Source organism: Dipodomys merriami, unplaced genomic scaffold (assembly GCF_024711535.1).
Source record: "Dipodomys merriami isolate MVZ:Mamm:240054 unplaced genomic scaffold, mDipMer1.0.p SCAF_273, whole genome shotgun sequence".
Lineage (NCBI taxonomy): Eukaryota > Metazoa > Chordata > Mammalia > Rodentia > Heteromyidae > Dipodomys > Dipodomys merriami.
Genome location: NW_027204193.1, coordinates 570,221 through 583,723, shown reverse-complemented (window position 1 = coordinate 583,723; position 13,503 = coordinate 570,221). Strand labels below are relative to the sequence as shown.

Genomic DNA, 13,503 nt, shown 5'->3' with positions numbered 1-13,503 from the left:
GCCTCCAGGCCGGGTCCGGGCCGCTCTCGGAGCGCGCCCGCGCGGGGCCGCGGGCCGCGGCGGCCGTCGAGTCTCCACCTTCCCCCGACGTCGTCCGGCGGCTCCCGGGAGCGGGGCCGAGGGCCGGGCCGGCCGCCCGCGCGTGGACTCGGAATCGGCAGGGCGCCCCGCCCCGCCCCGCCCCCACCACGCCCCCGCGCGCACGCTCCGCGCGGCCGCCGGCGGGGCGGGGCGCTGACGTCACGACGCCGGCGCGTCACGGCGCGGCCGGCCGGCGGGCGGCGGCGGCGGCGGCGGCGGCGGCGGCGGGCGGCGCGGGCGGCGCGGGCGGCCGCGGCGGCATTTCAGTCAGCGGCGGCTGCGGGCTGCGAGCTGCGGGCTCCCGGCTGCGAGCGCTCCTCCCGGCGTCCCCGGCGGCCCGCGCGGCCCAGCTCGGCCGAGGGGAGCGCGCGGCGACTCGGTTTCCTCAGGCCTGCGAGCCGGCGCCCGGAGCGAGCCCGCGCCGCCGCCGCCGCCCGCCGCGAGGGCGGCCCCGAGGGCGGCCCGGGCCTCCGCCGCCGGCCGGCATGGCCCCGCGGCCGCGCTCCGCCTAGAGCCGGGCGGGAGGCCGCGGGCCAGGGCGCGGGGCGCGGCGCCGCGAGCCGCCCGAGCCCCGGCCGCCGCCGCGCCGGGGATGCGCCGGCCCGCGGCCCGCGCCCGCCGCCGCCGCCGCCGCCGCGCCTGAGCCCGGCCGGCCCCGCGCCGCCGCCGCCGCGCCGCGCGCCATGTCCAAGATGCCGGCCAAGAAGAAGAGCTGCTTCCAGATCACCAGCGTGACCACGGCGGCGGCGGCGCCCGGCGCGGCCGAGGACACGGAGAGCCTGGACGACCCCGACGAGTCGCGCACCGAGGACGTGTCCTCCGAGATCCTGGACGCGTCCCGCGCCTCCGACGACGGCCCCGAGGCGGCGTGCGCGCGCAGCTCGTCGGAGGAGACGCTCAGCCAGGCGGGCGAGGCGGAGACGCCGGCCGCCCCGGGCGCCCCGGGCCCCCCGGGCCCCGCCGCCGCCGCCGCCGCCTGCGGCTCGCGCTTCCGCGTGATCAAGCTGGACCACGGCAGCGGGGAGCCGTTCCGCCGCGGCCGCTGGACGTGCGTGGAGTTCTACGAGCGCGAGGCGGAGGGCGGCGCGCCCGCCCGGCCCGCCGACGGCCTCCGCCCCGCCGGCGCCGCCGAGCCGCCCGCCGAGCGCGACAGCGGCCTGGGCGCCACCGCGGGCTCGGGGCCCGGCGCGGACGGCGGCGCGGCGGGGCCCGCGGAGCCCGGGGCGGCGGCCGGCGCCCGCGGCGCGCCCTGCAGCCTGCCGCCCGCCGACGCCGCCCGGTTCCACACGCGGCCCCCGGCGGGGCCGGCGGACGACGCGCGGCGGAAGTCGGAACCCCTACCTCAGCCCCCGCCCGCGCCGCCGGCCGAGGGCGCGGCCGACGCCCCGCCGCGCGCGCCCGGGAGCAGCCTGGCCGGCCCGGAGCTCGGCCTGGCCGGGCCGGCGGACGGCGACGAGGACAGGTAGGCGCGCCGCGGGGCCGGGAGCGGGGAGCGGGGCCGGGAGCGGGGCCGGCGGGGAGCGGGGCCGGGAGCGGGGCCGGCGGGGAGCGGGGCCGGCGGGGAGCGGGGCCGGGAGCGGGGCCGGGCCGGGAGCCGAGGGCCGGGGAGCGGGGCCGGCGGGGAGCGGGGCCGGCGGGGAGCGGGGCCGGCGGGGAGCGGGGCCGGCGGGGAGCGGGGCCGGCGGGGAGCGGGGCCGGCGGGGAGCGGGGCCGGCGGGGAGCGGGGCCGGCGGGGAGCGGGGAGCGGGGAGCGGGGCCGGCGGGGAGCGGGGAGCGGGGAGCGGGGAGCGGGGCCGGGAGCGGGGAGCGGGGCCGGGAGCGGGGAGCGGGGCCGGGAGCGGGGAGCGGGGCCGGCGGGGAGCGGGGAGCGGGGCCGGGGCTGGCGGGGAGCGGGGCCGGGGCTGGCGGGGAGCGGGGCCGGGGCTGGCGGGGAGCGGGGAGCGGGGCCGGCGGGGAGCGGGGAGCGGGGCCGGCGGGGAGCGGGGAGCGGGGCCGGGGCCGGCGGGGAGCGGGGAGCGGGGAGCGGGGCCGGGGCTGGCGGGGAGCGGGGCCGGGGCTGGCGGGGAGCGGGGAGCGGGGCCGGGGCTGGCGGGGAGCGGGGCCGGCGGGGAGCGGGGCCGGGGCTGGCGGGGAGCGGGGCCGGGGCTGGCGGGGAGCGGGGCCGGGGCCGGCGGGGAGCGGGGAGCGGGGAGCGGGGAGCGGGGAGCGGGGCGCGGGGAGCGGGGAGCCCCGGGAGGCGGCGGTCGCCCGCCCCGCTCCGCCCCGCGTCCGGCCGGGCCCGCGGGCGAGGACCGGGCAGACCCGCCCGCCCCTCGGAGCCACGGGCCGGACACTGGCGCCCGCCGGCCCGCGCTGGGCAGCCCGGCCGCCCCTCCCAGGGCCCGCGGGGCTGACCCGGCTTCCCCCGGCCCGCCCCGCACGCCGCCCGCCGACGGCGGCCCCGCAGCTCCCGCCGGCAGGCAGAGCGCACAGCACGGCCCGGGCAGGTCGGCCCTGAACCTGCTCGTGAGGACGTCGCTCGGACGGTGCCTCAGTTTCTCTTACTGTAGTCTCAGCCGCGGAGGCCTGAGCTGCAGATGGCACCGCACAGCCCCGCGCCGGGGCTCTAGTGCGGAACGGGGCCTGCTCCCGCCACCCTCCGTCCGTAAACCTGCCGTGCTGACCCGATTGGCTTTTCTAGCTCTCGTTACGGCTTCTACGTTAGGTTCCAAGATGTAATCTTACACATTTTGACGTTTTTAACCATTGGACCAACACACCTGGTGAAGGAACGACTCCGTTGAGTAGAAATGGTGTTTGTTGCTTTTTTAAATGGAAAGCATTTGTGTAAAGAGAAGGCACCCTAAGGTTCCACACTTGAGCACGTGGCGTGCTCTAGGCTTATGTTTAACTTAACATGACTACTTTTGGAAAAATAGTGCGAACTAGAAATCTTAATTTTAACGTGACCTAGGGTTTCTTTCTTTACACGCATCCAGATCCTAAAATAAAACAGCTTGGAGAGGCTTTTAGTACTTAGGACTTAAATTTTGTAAACAGGTTGTCAGATTCAGTTGCTACAGAAATCCAGAAGTGCTGATGGTTTCGATTACCATTGCCTTCTGACTCTTGGATATTACTTTTCACTAGAGAAGTCTATGGTTAGTAACTGATTTTTTTTGTAAACAGATGGATATTCATTACAAATAGTGAATATTTTGTTCATTACTTGGACAAAATTTGCTCAAACTACCTTCACATTGAACAGCTATTACTGTATGCAAATTGGAGGAGGTAGAAAATGTTTCTGGCCCTAAAAGGAGTACAGTTTAGATTGCTTTCCATAGATAACTGACCAATGTGACCTGTAGACACATTCCAGGAACTCCTCCTATGAATGGCTGCAATTGTCAACTGTCAACTGCTGCCCAACTGACTGTTGAAAATCTTACTGAAAGGATCCCTCAGTTGCATGGAACTCTACATCTTGTAAAGGGCTCTATTAGTGTAGTTTCCTAATGATTACTGGTGATTCTAAGTGGTGTGCCTGGTGTGTACTGCAAATATAAATTACACTCTACAAATTACGCAGGTATAAATCATGCATGGTGTGTGCACTGTGCATACATTACACACACATGGAGTTCTATTTTTTACTTGACATTTAAATTGATATTTAAATGTAAAGATACATCAGGGAGCAGAACTGTCACTACTACTGTAATAGGTACTTTTTTAGAGCTATGTTACATGAAAATCTTAACTGCATGCAGTAAACATGCATTTATTTTTCCCTATACGACAATTCTTACTTGAAGTGTCCTCTTAGAAGCTTACATTTAATCATGGAAGCAATTTTGTGCTTCCAGTGTTATAGTTAACATGTAACTCACACACGAGAATACCACCTTATACTTATAAACTTTGAATGTTTCTACCAAGAAGTTGATAATCACAGTACAAAGCACATGCATGTGTAACATTTTGTATAAAAATTGATAACATAGTACATTCATCATTGGTGCTTAATTACTGAAATATACTTTGGTTATAAACATTGGCTCCAAGTAAAAGAAATTATATATAGATGTAGATATATCCAGAGAGATTTCCCAAAGCCCCTGACATCAGAAAGAGCTTGGCCTTCTATCTTCAAAAGCATACATACTGTTGAAATTTTTGTGGATTAGTGAGTGTAGTCTATAGTTTGTGTATTTTTCAAAAAGGGATCTATATATGTGGATAATACATATTCCAAGTAATTTATTTACTTATTTATTTTGGTACTGGGGATTGAACCCACAGTTGTTAGGCAAGCAACTCTACCATCTGAGCTATGTTTCCAGGATCCAAGTAATTAGTAACACTTGATGTTTTTTCTTTAGGGGGAAAGAACATAAATTCACAAATCTTGAGCTAAGTCATCTTGATGAGAAGTCACTTTATAATAAGACTAGGAGTGGGGGTACATATGTAGTCCAAACCCTGAGAATAAATGTTAACACCAGTCTGTTCATTCTTCAAGAATTTAGATGGCCCTGATTTGGAACTGGTACGGTATGATACTGGATTTATTGGTACCTACCATGTCACAAAAGAAAAATCAATCTATGAAGCAGAGTAAATTGGACTCTTCCCTCCCAGCCACCTAGGGCTAATTCTGCCCTCAGAATTAGCACATTATGTCTGAAGTTAACTCTTCAACTGGATCTGAAAAGGATCTCTGGTGCCGTAGTTTCCAAGCTGAGGGGAAAGCAGCTTGAGTGAGAGTGTGTTCCGTTTGAACAGTGATTGGATTGGCAGGAATTAGTGAAGGACTTAGATACACTTGTGTGGTTGCATTATGGGTGTTGATTGAAGCTTTTGTTTTAAGGTGTTAGCTATCTAACAGTCATATCAGTGCTCTCTTTAGTGACTATTGTGTTTTAAATTACAGTCCTGTGATACAGTTGTTTTTAGGGGAAGCTTGAGTCTCCAAAATTCTCATTCCACGGAATGCACTAGTTTGGTACACTGAGATCGAAATTCAAGCACGCAGCACAACTTGAAGCTATGACCCTATGTTAAACACAACCCAAGCTTCTGTTGGGTCTCGTGTATGATCTTCTCAACAGTCTAAGCAAGTTTTCTTACTCATTTTTTAATGGATTAAGGAAACTGAGGCTCTGAGCATTCAATCCCATGGCATAGGCTAATACATTCTCCACCCCAGAGCCAGCTAGTGCTTTTTGGTTTTGTTTTATGTTCCCAGAGCGAGAGGTTTTGCTTTATTACTTGGTAGACAGTAACGGGGGAAGGAAGTTAATTTATCTAAAGAATACTTTTAGGAGCCGGGTGCGGGTGGCTCACGCCTGTTATCCTAGCTACCCAGGAGGCTGAGATGTGAGGATGGGGGTTCAAAGCCAGCCCGGGCAGGAAAGTCCGTGAGACTCTAATTTCCAATAAACTACCAAACAACTGGAAGTGGCGCTGTGGCTCAAGTGGTAGAGCACTAGCCTTGAACTGAAGAGCTGAGGGACAGTGCTCAGGCCCAGAGTTCAAGCTTATCCTGGGTTCCATCCCCAGTACCAAAAAGAAAAGACAAGAACACAGTTAAAACACACACACACACACACACACACACACACACACACACACACACACACAAGAATATTTTTAATCCTTTGTAATGCCAGATAATATTGGAGATGGCCTTTACTGATCTTACTGTATTGCCCTGATTTCTACTTAGATCTCTTTTTTGCCGGGGAGGGGGGTCCGGTCGTGGGGCCTGAACGCTGGGCCTGGGCGCTATCCCTCAGCTCTTCAGCTCAAGGCTAGTGCTCTACCACTTGAGCCACAGCGCCACTTCCAGCTTTTTTCTTTTTGCTTATGTGGTGCTGAGGAATCGAACCCAGGGCCTCAGGCATGCAAGGCAAGCCCTCTACCACTGAGCCACCTTCCCAGCCCCTCTACTTAGTTCTCTCTCTCTTTTTTTTTTTTTTTTTTGGGGTCCGGTTGTGGGGCCTGAACTCTGGGCCTGGGCGCTGTCCCTCAGCTCTTCAGCTCAAGGCTAGCACTCTACCACTTGAGCCACAGCGCCACTTCCGGCTTTTTTCTTATGTGGTGCTGAGGAATTGAACCCAGGGGCTCATGCATGCAAGGCAAGTGCTCTACCACGGAGCCACCTTCCCAGCCCTCTACTTAGATCTCTTAAGTTCTGTTTTGATACAGTGAAAGAGGTGTTTATTGAGTTTAAGATTCATGTATCTTCTTTTTTCATTTAGTTTTGAAGTATAGGGCATAAGTATGTGTTTGGGGCTTTTGTCCTCATCCTTTCCTATTAAAGTTACGATCTTGTTAAAGCAAGTAGACGTATTACATGCTTTTTGTCACTTCCTGATAGACTACTTCCATGTTCCATGAAATTTATATGACAGGCTTTATTATAAAATTAGAAAAATAATAAAATTAGGTAGTAAAGAATATATTTTAAGTGGTTTTTAAAAATGTCCTCAAATAATAGGAAAATAGCATTTTCATTTAGGTGGCTGCAATAAAGTAGTATAAAATCTTTATTCTAAGAATTGCTTCACTGGCTTATATTAACATAAACTAAGCTGTTAGAAACTGACCAGCGCTGGTGGCTCACACCTGTCTCCATAGCTACTCAGGAGGCTGAGATCTGAGAATCTCAGTTTGGAGCAGCTGGGGCTGCCAGGGTTCTCCAGTGAACCACTGGTGCTCCAGTGTTAGCACCAGCCTTGAGTGAGAATGCCACACAAGGGAAGGGGGCTCTGAGTTCAAGTCTCAGAACCAGCACACAAAAAATTCAGGTATCCTAGAATGTAACCGTGACATAATCTATTAACAGTTTTTCCTTGGCCTCTTAATTCCCTCAGTTTTTATGTCCTAAAGCTCTAGTCTCTGATCATACCCATTAGTGTTTACAAACACAAATGGCTCTTTTTTCCTATACTCCCTTGAAGTTCTTAATTGGCTAATGTTTTTAGACTTAACTCCTTTAGAATACTTTGAAACTACTCATTGGTGATTTTTGCTATACAACTTTCCTAATTTGTAAACTACATCTAGTTGAAATATCCTAGAAATGAATAAAACTTGTTATTTATTCAGCTGGGTATCAACCCAGGGTCTAACACTGTTAGTCAGGTGCTTTTCTACTGGGCTAAATCCTCTGCTCCAAATTTCTCATAAAACTAAATTTTTTATCCTTAGAATCTAGACCCTAAAATTTCCATAATTCTCAGATTGTATAACTAAATGTTTTCTTTATTTGGAGTATATGTGGGAAAATGATTTGTGAACTTTGTAATCTGACATATTTAAAGACTATTACATTCATTTCTTGTGGTTTTTTTTTTTTTTTCAGTTTTTTTTCACTCCCCCAAGGTTTACTGATGACTACATATATCTTTTGTTGTTGTTGTTGGTTGTGGGTCCTGAACTCTGGGCCTGGGCGCTCTCCCTCAGCTCTTCAGCTCAAGGCGAGCGCTCTACCACTTGAGCCACAGCGCCACTTCCAGTTTTCTGGCAGTTTATTGGAGATTAGAGTATCAAGGACTTCCTTGCCTGGGCTGCTTTGAACCAGGATCCTCAGATCTCAGCCTCCTGAGTAGCTAGGATGACAGGCATGAGCCACCAGCGCCCAGCTGTTCTTTTTTTCACTTTACATTTGGCTTACAAGAAACAGATTTTAACACCAAAAAACAACACAACAACAACAAAACCCCTGAATTTCATTGCAAGTCATATGACTTCACTTGAAACCAATTTATTTGGTTGATGATTTATTTATTTTTTTTTTTTGGTTGGCCGTGGGGCTTGAACTCTGGGCCTGGGCGCTGTCCCTCAGCTCTTCAGCTCAAGGTGAGTGCTCTACCACTTGAGCTACAGCGCCACTTCCGGTTTTCTGGTGGGTTTTTTATTGGAGAAAGGAGTCTCACAGTCTCTCCTGCCTGGGGTAGCTTTGAACCGCAATCCTCAGATCTCAGCCTCCTGAGTAGCTAGGATTACAGGCGTGAGCCACCAGCGCCTGGGGGGTTGATGATTAATTTCAAATTAAGTATTCGTGTTTACAAAGTTAGGAAATGAAGTTTTTTTTTTCATTCAAAAAATGTAATCCTTTTAAATATACTTAGTTTCAAATAAGTCATCACTTTAATAATTCCAGACAGAAAATAACTTCCAGGTTTACTATATTATTTTCTATTTACTACCTTCGTCTTTGACTCATTCCATTTGAACTTGAAGTGTCTAAACAGACCTTTGAAGCCATCAAACTAGTTACTATATGGTCCTGGATAAGGACCATACTGGAGATTGAACTCATAATTGCTCTTGCTGGGTAGGTATTCTGCCACTTGAGCCACACCTCTAGCTTAAGCCTGATTTAAATAAAAAGTCAAATTGATTTTTCAGTTGGTTTATTTGACTTTCATTTGATTTTTTGCAGACTATTTTTGCGTGCAGTGAAATAAGTTACTGGGAAAAAAGTTACTTTACAAATGTATCTTGAGGATTTGGAATGTTAAATAGAAAAGTTGGAAACCTTCTAAGCTTTGTTATTGGTAGGTGCTACTAAAGTCCCTTTGAGTCCTTAGACCTAGTTAAGATAAAAGTCTTAAGAAAGGGTTAAAAAGCTAGAAAGTAATTAGAGGAGGAAAAGCAATGAGCAGACATGATTAAAGAACACTTACAAACAGCTACTTGGTTGATACTCTGGTTCTGAGCCTTTTCTGGGATACCTAAGATGTATCTACTGTTCAGAATGAAAAATGCCTTTTTAAAATGAGTTCCTAGAAACTGAACTTTAAAAAATTCTCAGTGGCCGTGCACCAGTGGCTCATGCCTATAATCCTAGCTACTCAGGAGGCTCAGGTCTGAGGATCACAGTTCAAAGCCAGCCTGGGCAGGAAAGGCTGTGAGACCCTTATCTCCAATAAACCACCAGAAAATCGGAGGTGGCTCTGTGGCTCAAGTGGTTAGAGTGCTTTTTTGAGCTGAAGAGCTGAGGGACAGTACCCAGGCCCAGAGTTCAAGCCTCATTACTGACAAAAAAGAAAATTGTCACAGTGTAAGTTTCAAAATTGGAATTCTTGCGTGTTGTCTTGATAATCATTGACACGTTATTTCAGTAAACTTTTACCTGGTGAGGAATGAGCATGTATTAGTTTACTGCTATTTGGCTAAAGCATAGCACAGGTCAAGGATGATTAAAGTGATACGAAAGTATTGGTCAGCTTCCTGGAAGTTTCAGTTGGTGGTCAGGGAGGCTATAGATCTAAGCTGAAGAGGAGAGAAAACTATTGGGAAGCAAGCTGGTCAAAAGTTTTGTTCCTTGAACTGGGCTTTGAGGTTCAGTGGCTCTTGTCTGTGATCTTATACCTCTTGGAAGATTGATGTTTAAAACCGGTGGAAGAGGAAGAGACAAAGTTCACAAGACTGAACAGAAGACAGTGGGAAGTGTAAGTTAGGGTCCCAGGCTCTGAATCTTAAAATAACTAGCCCAAGAGGTTGAGGCCTGGTCCTGCCTAGTAGTAAATGGGAGGCCCTGAGGTTTGGGTTGGTTTGTTTTTCTTTCTTTTATTGGGGTTACACAGTTATGTAAGTCAGGTAATGAGTATATTTTGTCACTCTTCACTCCCCCAAGTTTGGGGCTTAGGGTTGTGGTGGTGGTGGTGTTTATTGTGTTTTGTATTTAGTTTCTGGAGAAACTACTCCTGAGTTGTATACTGAAAGCTTGTCCAGATTAGCAATTAGTCAGGATTCAGTGGTGTTAGCTCTTGGGAATTGTTCTTAGGGTTGGCAGAAAGGGAACACACCCACCCAGCATGGGTGGCTCGTGCTTACAGTGCTCGCTCTCAGGAGGTTGAAATCTGAGGGTCATGGTTTGAAGCCAGCCTCGGCAGGAAAAGTAAGTACATGACACACAAAAAGCTAGAAGTAGAGTTGTGACTGAAGTGGTAGAGTGCTAGCCTTGAGCACAAAAGCTCGGGACAGTGCCCACCCAGGGCCTGAATTAAAAAAAAGAAATGTGTGGTCATTCTGGTGAACAGGCTTTCCCCTTTCACAGGGGACATTGTACTCGTGGAAGAAACTAGAAAGCCTCTGTACAGGAAAGAACCCATCATGGTTCATTATAAAACTCTTATCACTTTGAGCAAATCTTCCTTGATAGTATAGCTTTTTACAACAGCTTTGTTAAACCACTAAACAGGTATTTTTAAAAGTGTTCTAACACAATGTATTGATAAGCTGTGTGTATATATACAAAATTGATGCTAGGATTTTATCTGATACTCTTTTAGAACTTTAGTTTTCGCTTATTGGTGTCTATTGGATGTTGTATATTTTTAATTTCCTTCCAAGTGTTGTGTTAAGCACTTTTACAGAGTCTCGCCTTTATTAAATCAGTTATATTGTATTAAAATATAAACTTCCATTATAAAAGTAATTTTACTGTACATTTTCAATCTCATTTCCATTTGATTCTTGGATCTCACAGGAATCCTTCAACTGCTTTCTACCAAGCGTTCCATTTGAACACGTTTCAGGAATCAAAGAGCCTCTGGGATAGGTATGAATACTTAATATGGAATGCATACATGCAAAAGTGTATGCATGAATTGCTTTGCATAAGACTGAGCTTTGTTATTTTAAGGGGGAAAAACCACATGATACCTAGCATGGGAAAAGCAGCAAAATAAACCAAAAGGACAATCTATATTTTACATAGAATATCAACATATTTTCTTAACTATATTTCCTGAAGGATATTTACATATTCTACTGATATGAAATAGCTATTTACCTAGTGTATTTTTAATGCAGAAGTGTAAAATTAACCACACTCGCTTTAATTCTTTTCTGTTTATGTGATTTCTGTGTAAAAGAAAAATAACTCAAATTTAAAAGTTGAGACAAGATGAGAAATAGTCGTTAATTTTTGACGAGATTTTATCACCCAGTGTGTTTGCTACAGTTGACTAGATTTACATTATTAAAAGTTTTCTTTCAGAGCTATCTTATAGATTCTATTTTTTACTTTTAAAACTATAGAATAAAGGCCAAGCACTGGTGGCTGATTCCTATAATCCTCTCAATCCTCTCTTCAGGATGCTGAGACCTAAGCATTGCAGTCGCCAGCCTGGACAGAAAAGTCCCTGAGAGTCTTATCTCCAGTTAACCAATGTAAAACCAGAAGTGCAGCTGTGGTTCAAATGGTAGAACACCAGCCTTGGGCAAAAAAGCCAAGCGAGGCCTTTAATTCAAACCCCAGTACTGGTGTGCGGCACACACACACACACACACACACACACACACACACACACACACACACACACACACACACACACACACACACACACACACACACACACACACACACACACACACACACACACACACACACACACACACACACACACACACACACACACACACACACACACACACACACACACCAAAATCTTGGAGTTAATTTTTGGTAAAAAAAATACTTTGGTTTATCTTTCTGCTTAACACACATTTTAAGTAGTGTATGTTCTGTTCAGTTACTTTGCTAAGTACTAGCACTCCATCGTTCTGTGTTTGACTATAGAAGTTAAACTCAGATTATTTTTAAAATTCACACAAAGCTTGTTAGATTCTTTTAACTGCCTGGCAACGCATTTGTATCTTCTGGCATAGTTTTGGATAACACCTATAGACTCAACTTCATCTCTTCTGTAAGAAAAAGAGTATTCCAGAATGCATGTACATTGTCACATTAAGACATGGAACTCCATTGCCTAGGAATGTTAAAATGTCTTGCTTGTGTGTGCTGTCTAAAGATACGGTTAAACAAAGTATCTTTTAGGTGGTGTGTTCCTTAGTTAACAAAATAATGGTGGGGTTTTTTTTGTTTTGTTTTGTTTTGCTTTTTGGTCGGTCTTGGGGCCTGAACTCTGGGCCTGGGTGCTGTCCCTCAGCTCTTCAGCTCAAGGCTAGCGCTCTACCACTTGAGCCACCTTCCCAGCCCCCAATAATGGTGTTTTTTTTTTAGCAGTCGTCTTTTAGAATGCGAAGTTTTAAAATTTATAGTACTTTTTATAGAATTAATTTTAAGTAGTTTGACTAAAGTAATATAAATTGTAAAGTTATGGCATGAAACATGAAAATTTAGAATTCAAATATTTCATCAAATAACTGTGTTGGGGGGGTTACTTTATACTTTTTGTAGAAGAGAGAAAAGAATAACACTCTGAAGGTAGCGTCAGTGTATTTTAATTTAAGAACACTCTGAAGGCAGCTTCAGTATGTTTTAATTTATTTCTCATAGCTTCCTTCCATGAGCTTCAAGATACCAAAGAAGTGAGGCAAGTTGAAAACAGTTTCTTGGGCCTGTGGTATAGGCCAAAGTTACTGAGTACTTACCTGTAATGTGTTCATGCCAGAATATAATAAGAACTTAGTATTCTAGATCAGCCATTCTTTAGTATAAGTTGGCCTTCTTGATATCTAGGTTCCAGGTGACTGGCTTAATTGCTAACTTTTCATCTAGCTTACTTTCAGTTAAGAAGAGAAGCCGTGTCTGGCTTTAAGCAATCTGAACCTTTGGTTGGAAAATAACTTGTAATTAATATGTGTATCAGCGAAGGAAGTATTGTGTCACTTTATATTCATTACAAACAGGTTGAAATTTGTGTTGCTTTTAAAAAAAACAACAACATTAAATACACCTCTGCTTGCTTGTTTTGTGTCTCACCAAACTACTCTGTTCATTTTTGACTTGGAAGTTCACAATTTTTCCTGCTAATTTGCCAAATGAGTATTTTTTTTTTTTTACAGGAGCAATTCTGTTATTACATAGAACTTAGAATTTAGGAGGCTGTAAGTTCCTTGTGTACTTAGAGGTATACATTTGTCTGTCAGTATTACCAGTTACCACAAGGCTCTTAGTTAGGAAATTTTAGAATACTTTTCAGTGGAGGTGCAAGCTTTTTTTTGTTTTAATTTTTACCAATACCGGAATTTAAACTCAGAACCTTATTCTTCTCAGTTTGTACTCTACTGCTTGGGCCCTGCCTCCAGCTTGGCTTTTGGCTGATGATGTTGGAGACCCCCACAGGCTTTTCTGCTTGGGCTAGCTTTGAACCTTCTGGGTTTCAGCTTTTTGAGTAGTAGCTAGGATGACAAGTGCTGAGCCTGGTCCCTGGCTTAGTCAGGCAGCTTTTTCACAGCATGCAGTTTTCATTGAACACGCTGTGGGTGTCCGAGGATTCCTGGCTTGGCCTTCTGTGAAAGACAGCAGACTCTTCCAGCTCAGCAGAGTATCTTTACCATCCAAATAGGAGTACCTGTGCTTGCCTGTGTCGACTTAAAAAGTTTGTTTCCTTCCTAAACCAGAACTATCCAGTTAAGGAGCCCTAGGACAACAGGGCCTCCTGCCTGTACTCTGAT

General features: G+C 48.7%; 1 protein-coding gene across 1 annotated transcript in view; it reads left to right on the top strand.

The window, feature by feature from the left end:
• Nucleotides 1-724: 724 nt before the first annotated feature.
• The window catches only part of LOC138837674 (TSC22 domain family protein 2-like), a 33,250-nt gene continuing 20,471 nt past the window's right edge, over nucleotides 725-13,503 (top strand). Inside the window, exons 1-2 of the mRNA XM_070036624.1 lie at nucleotides 725-1,543; nucleotides 10,568-10,639. Coding sequence (XP_069892725.1) covers nucleotides 765-1,543; nucleotides 10,568-10,639 — 851 coding nt within the window. The 5' untranslated portion in view covers nucleotides 725-764. The remainder of the gene's footprint in view (nucleotides 1,544-10,567; nucleotides 10,640-13,503) is intronic.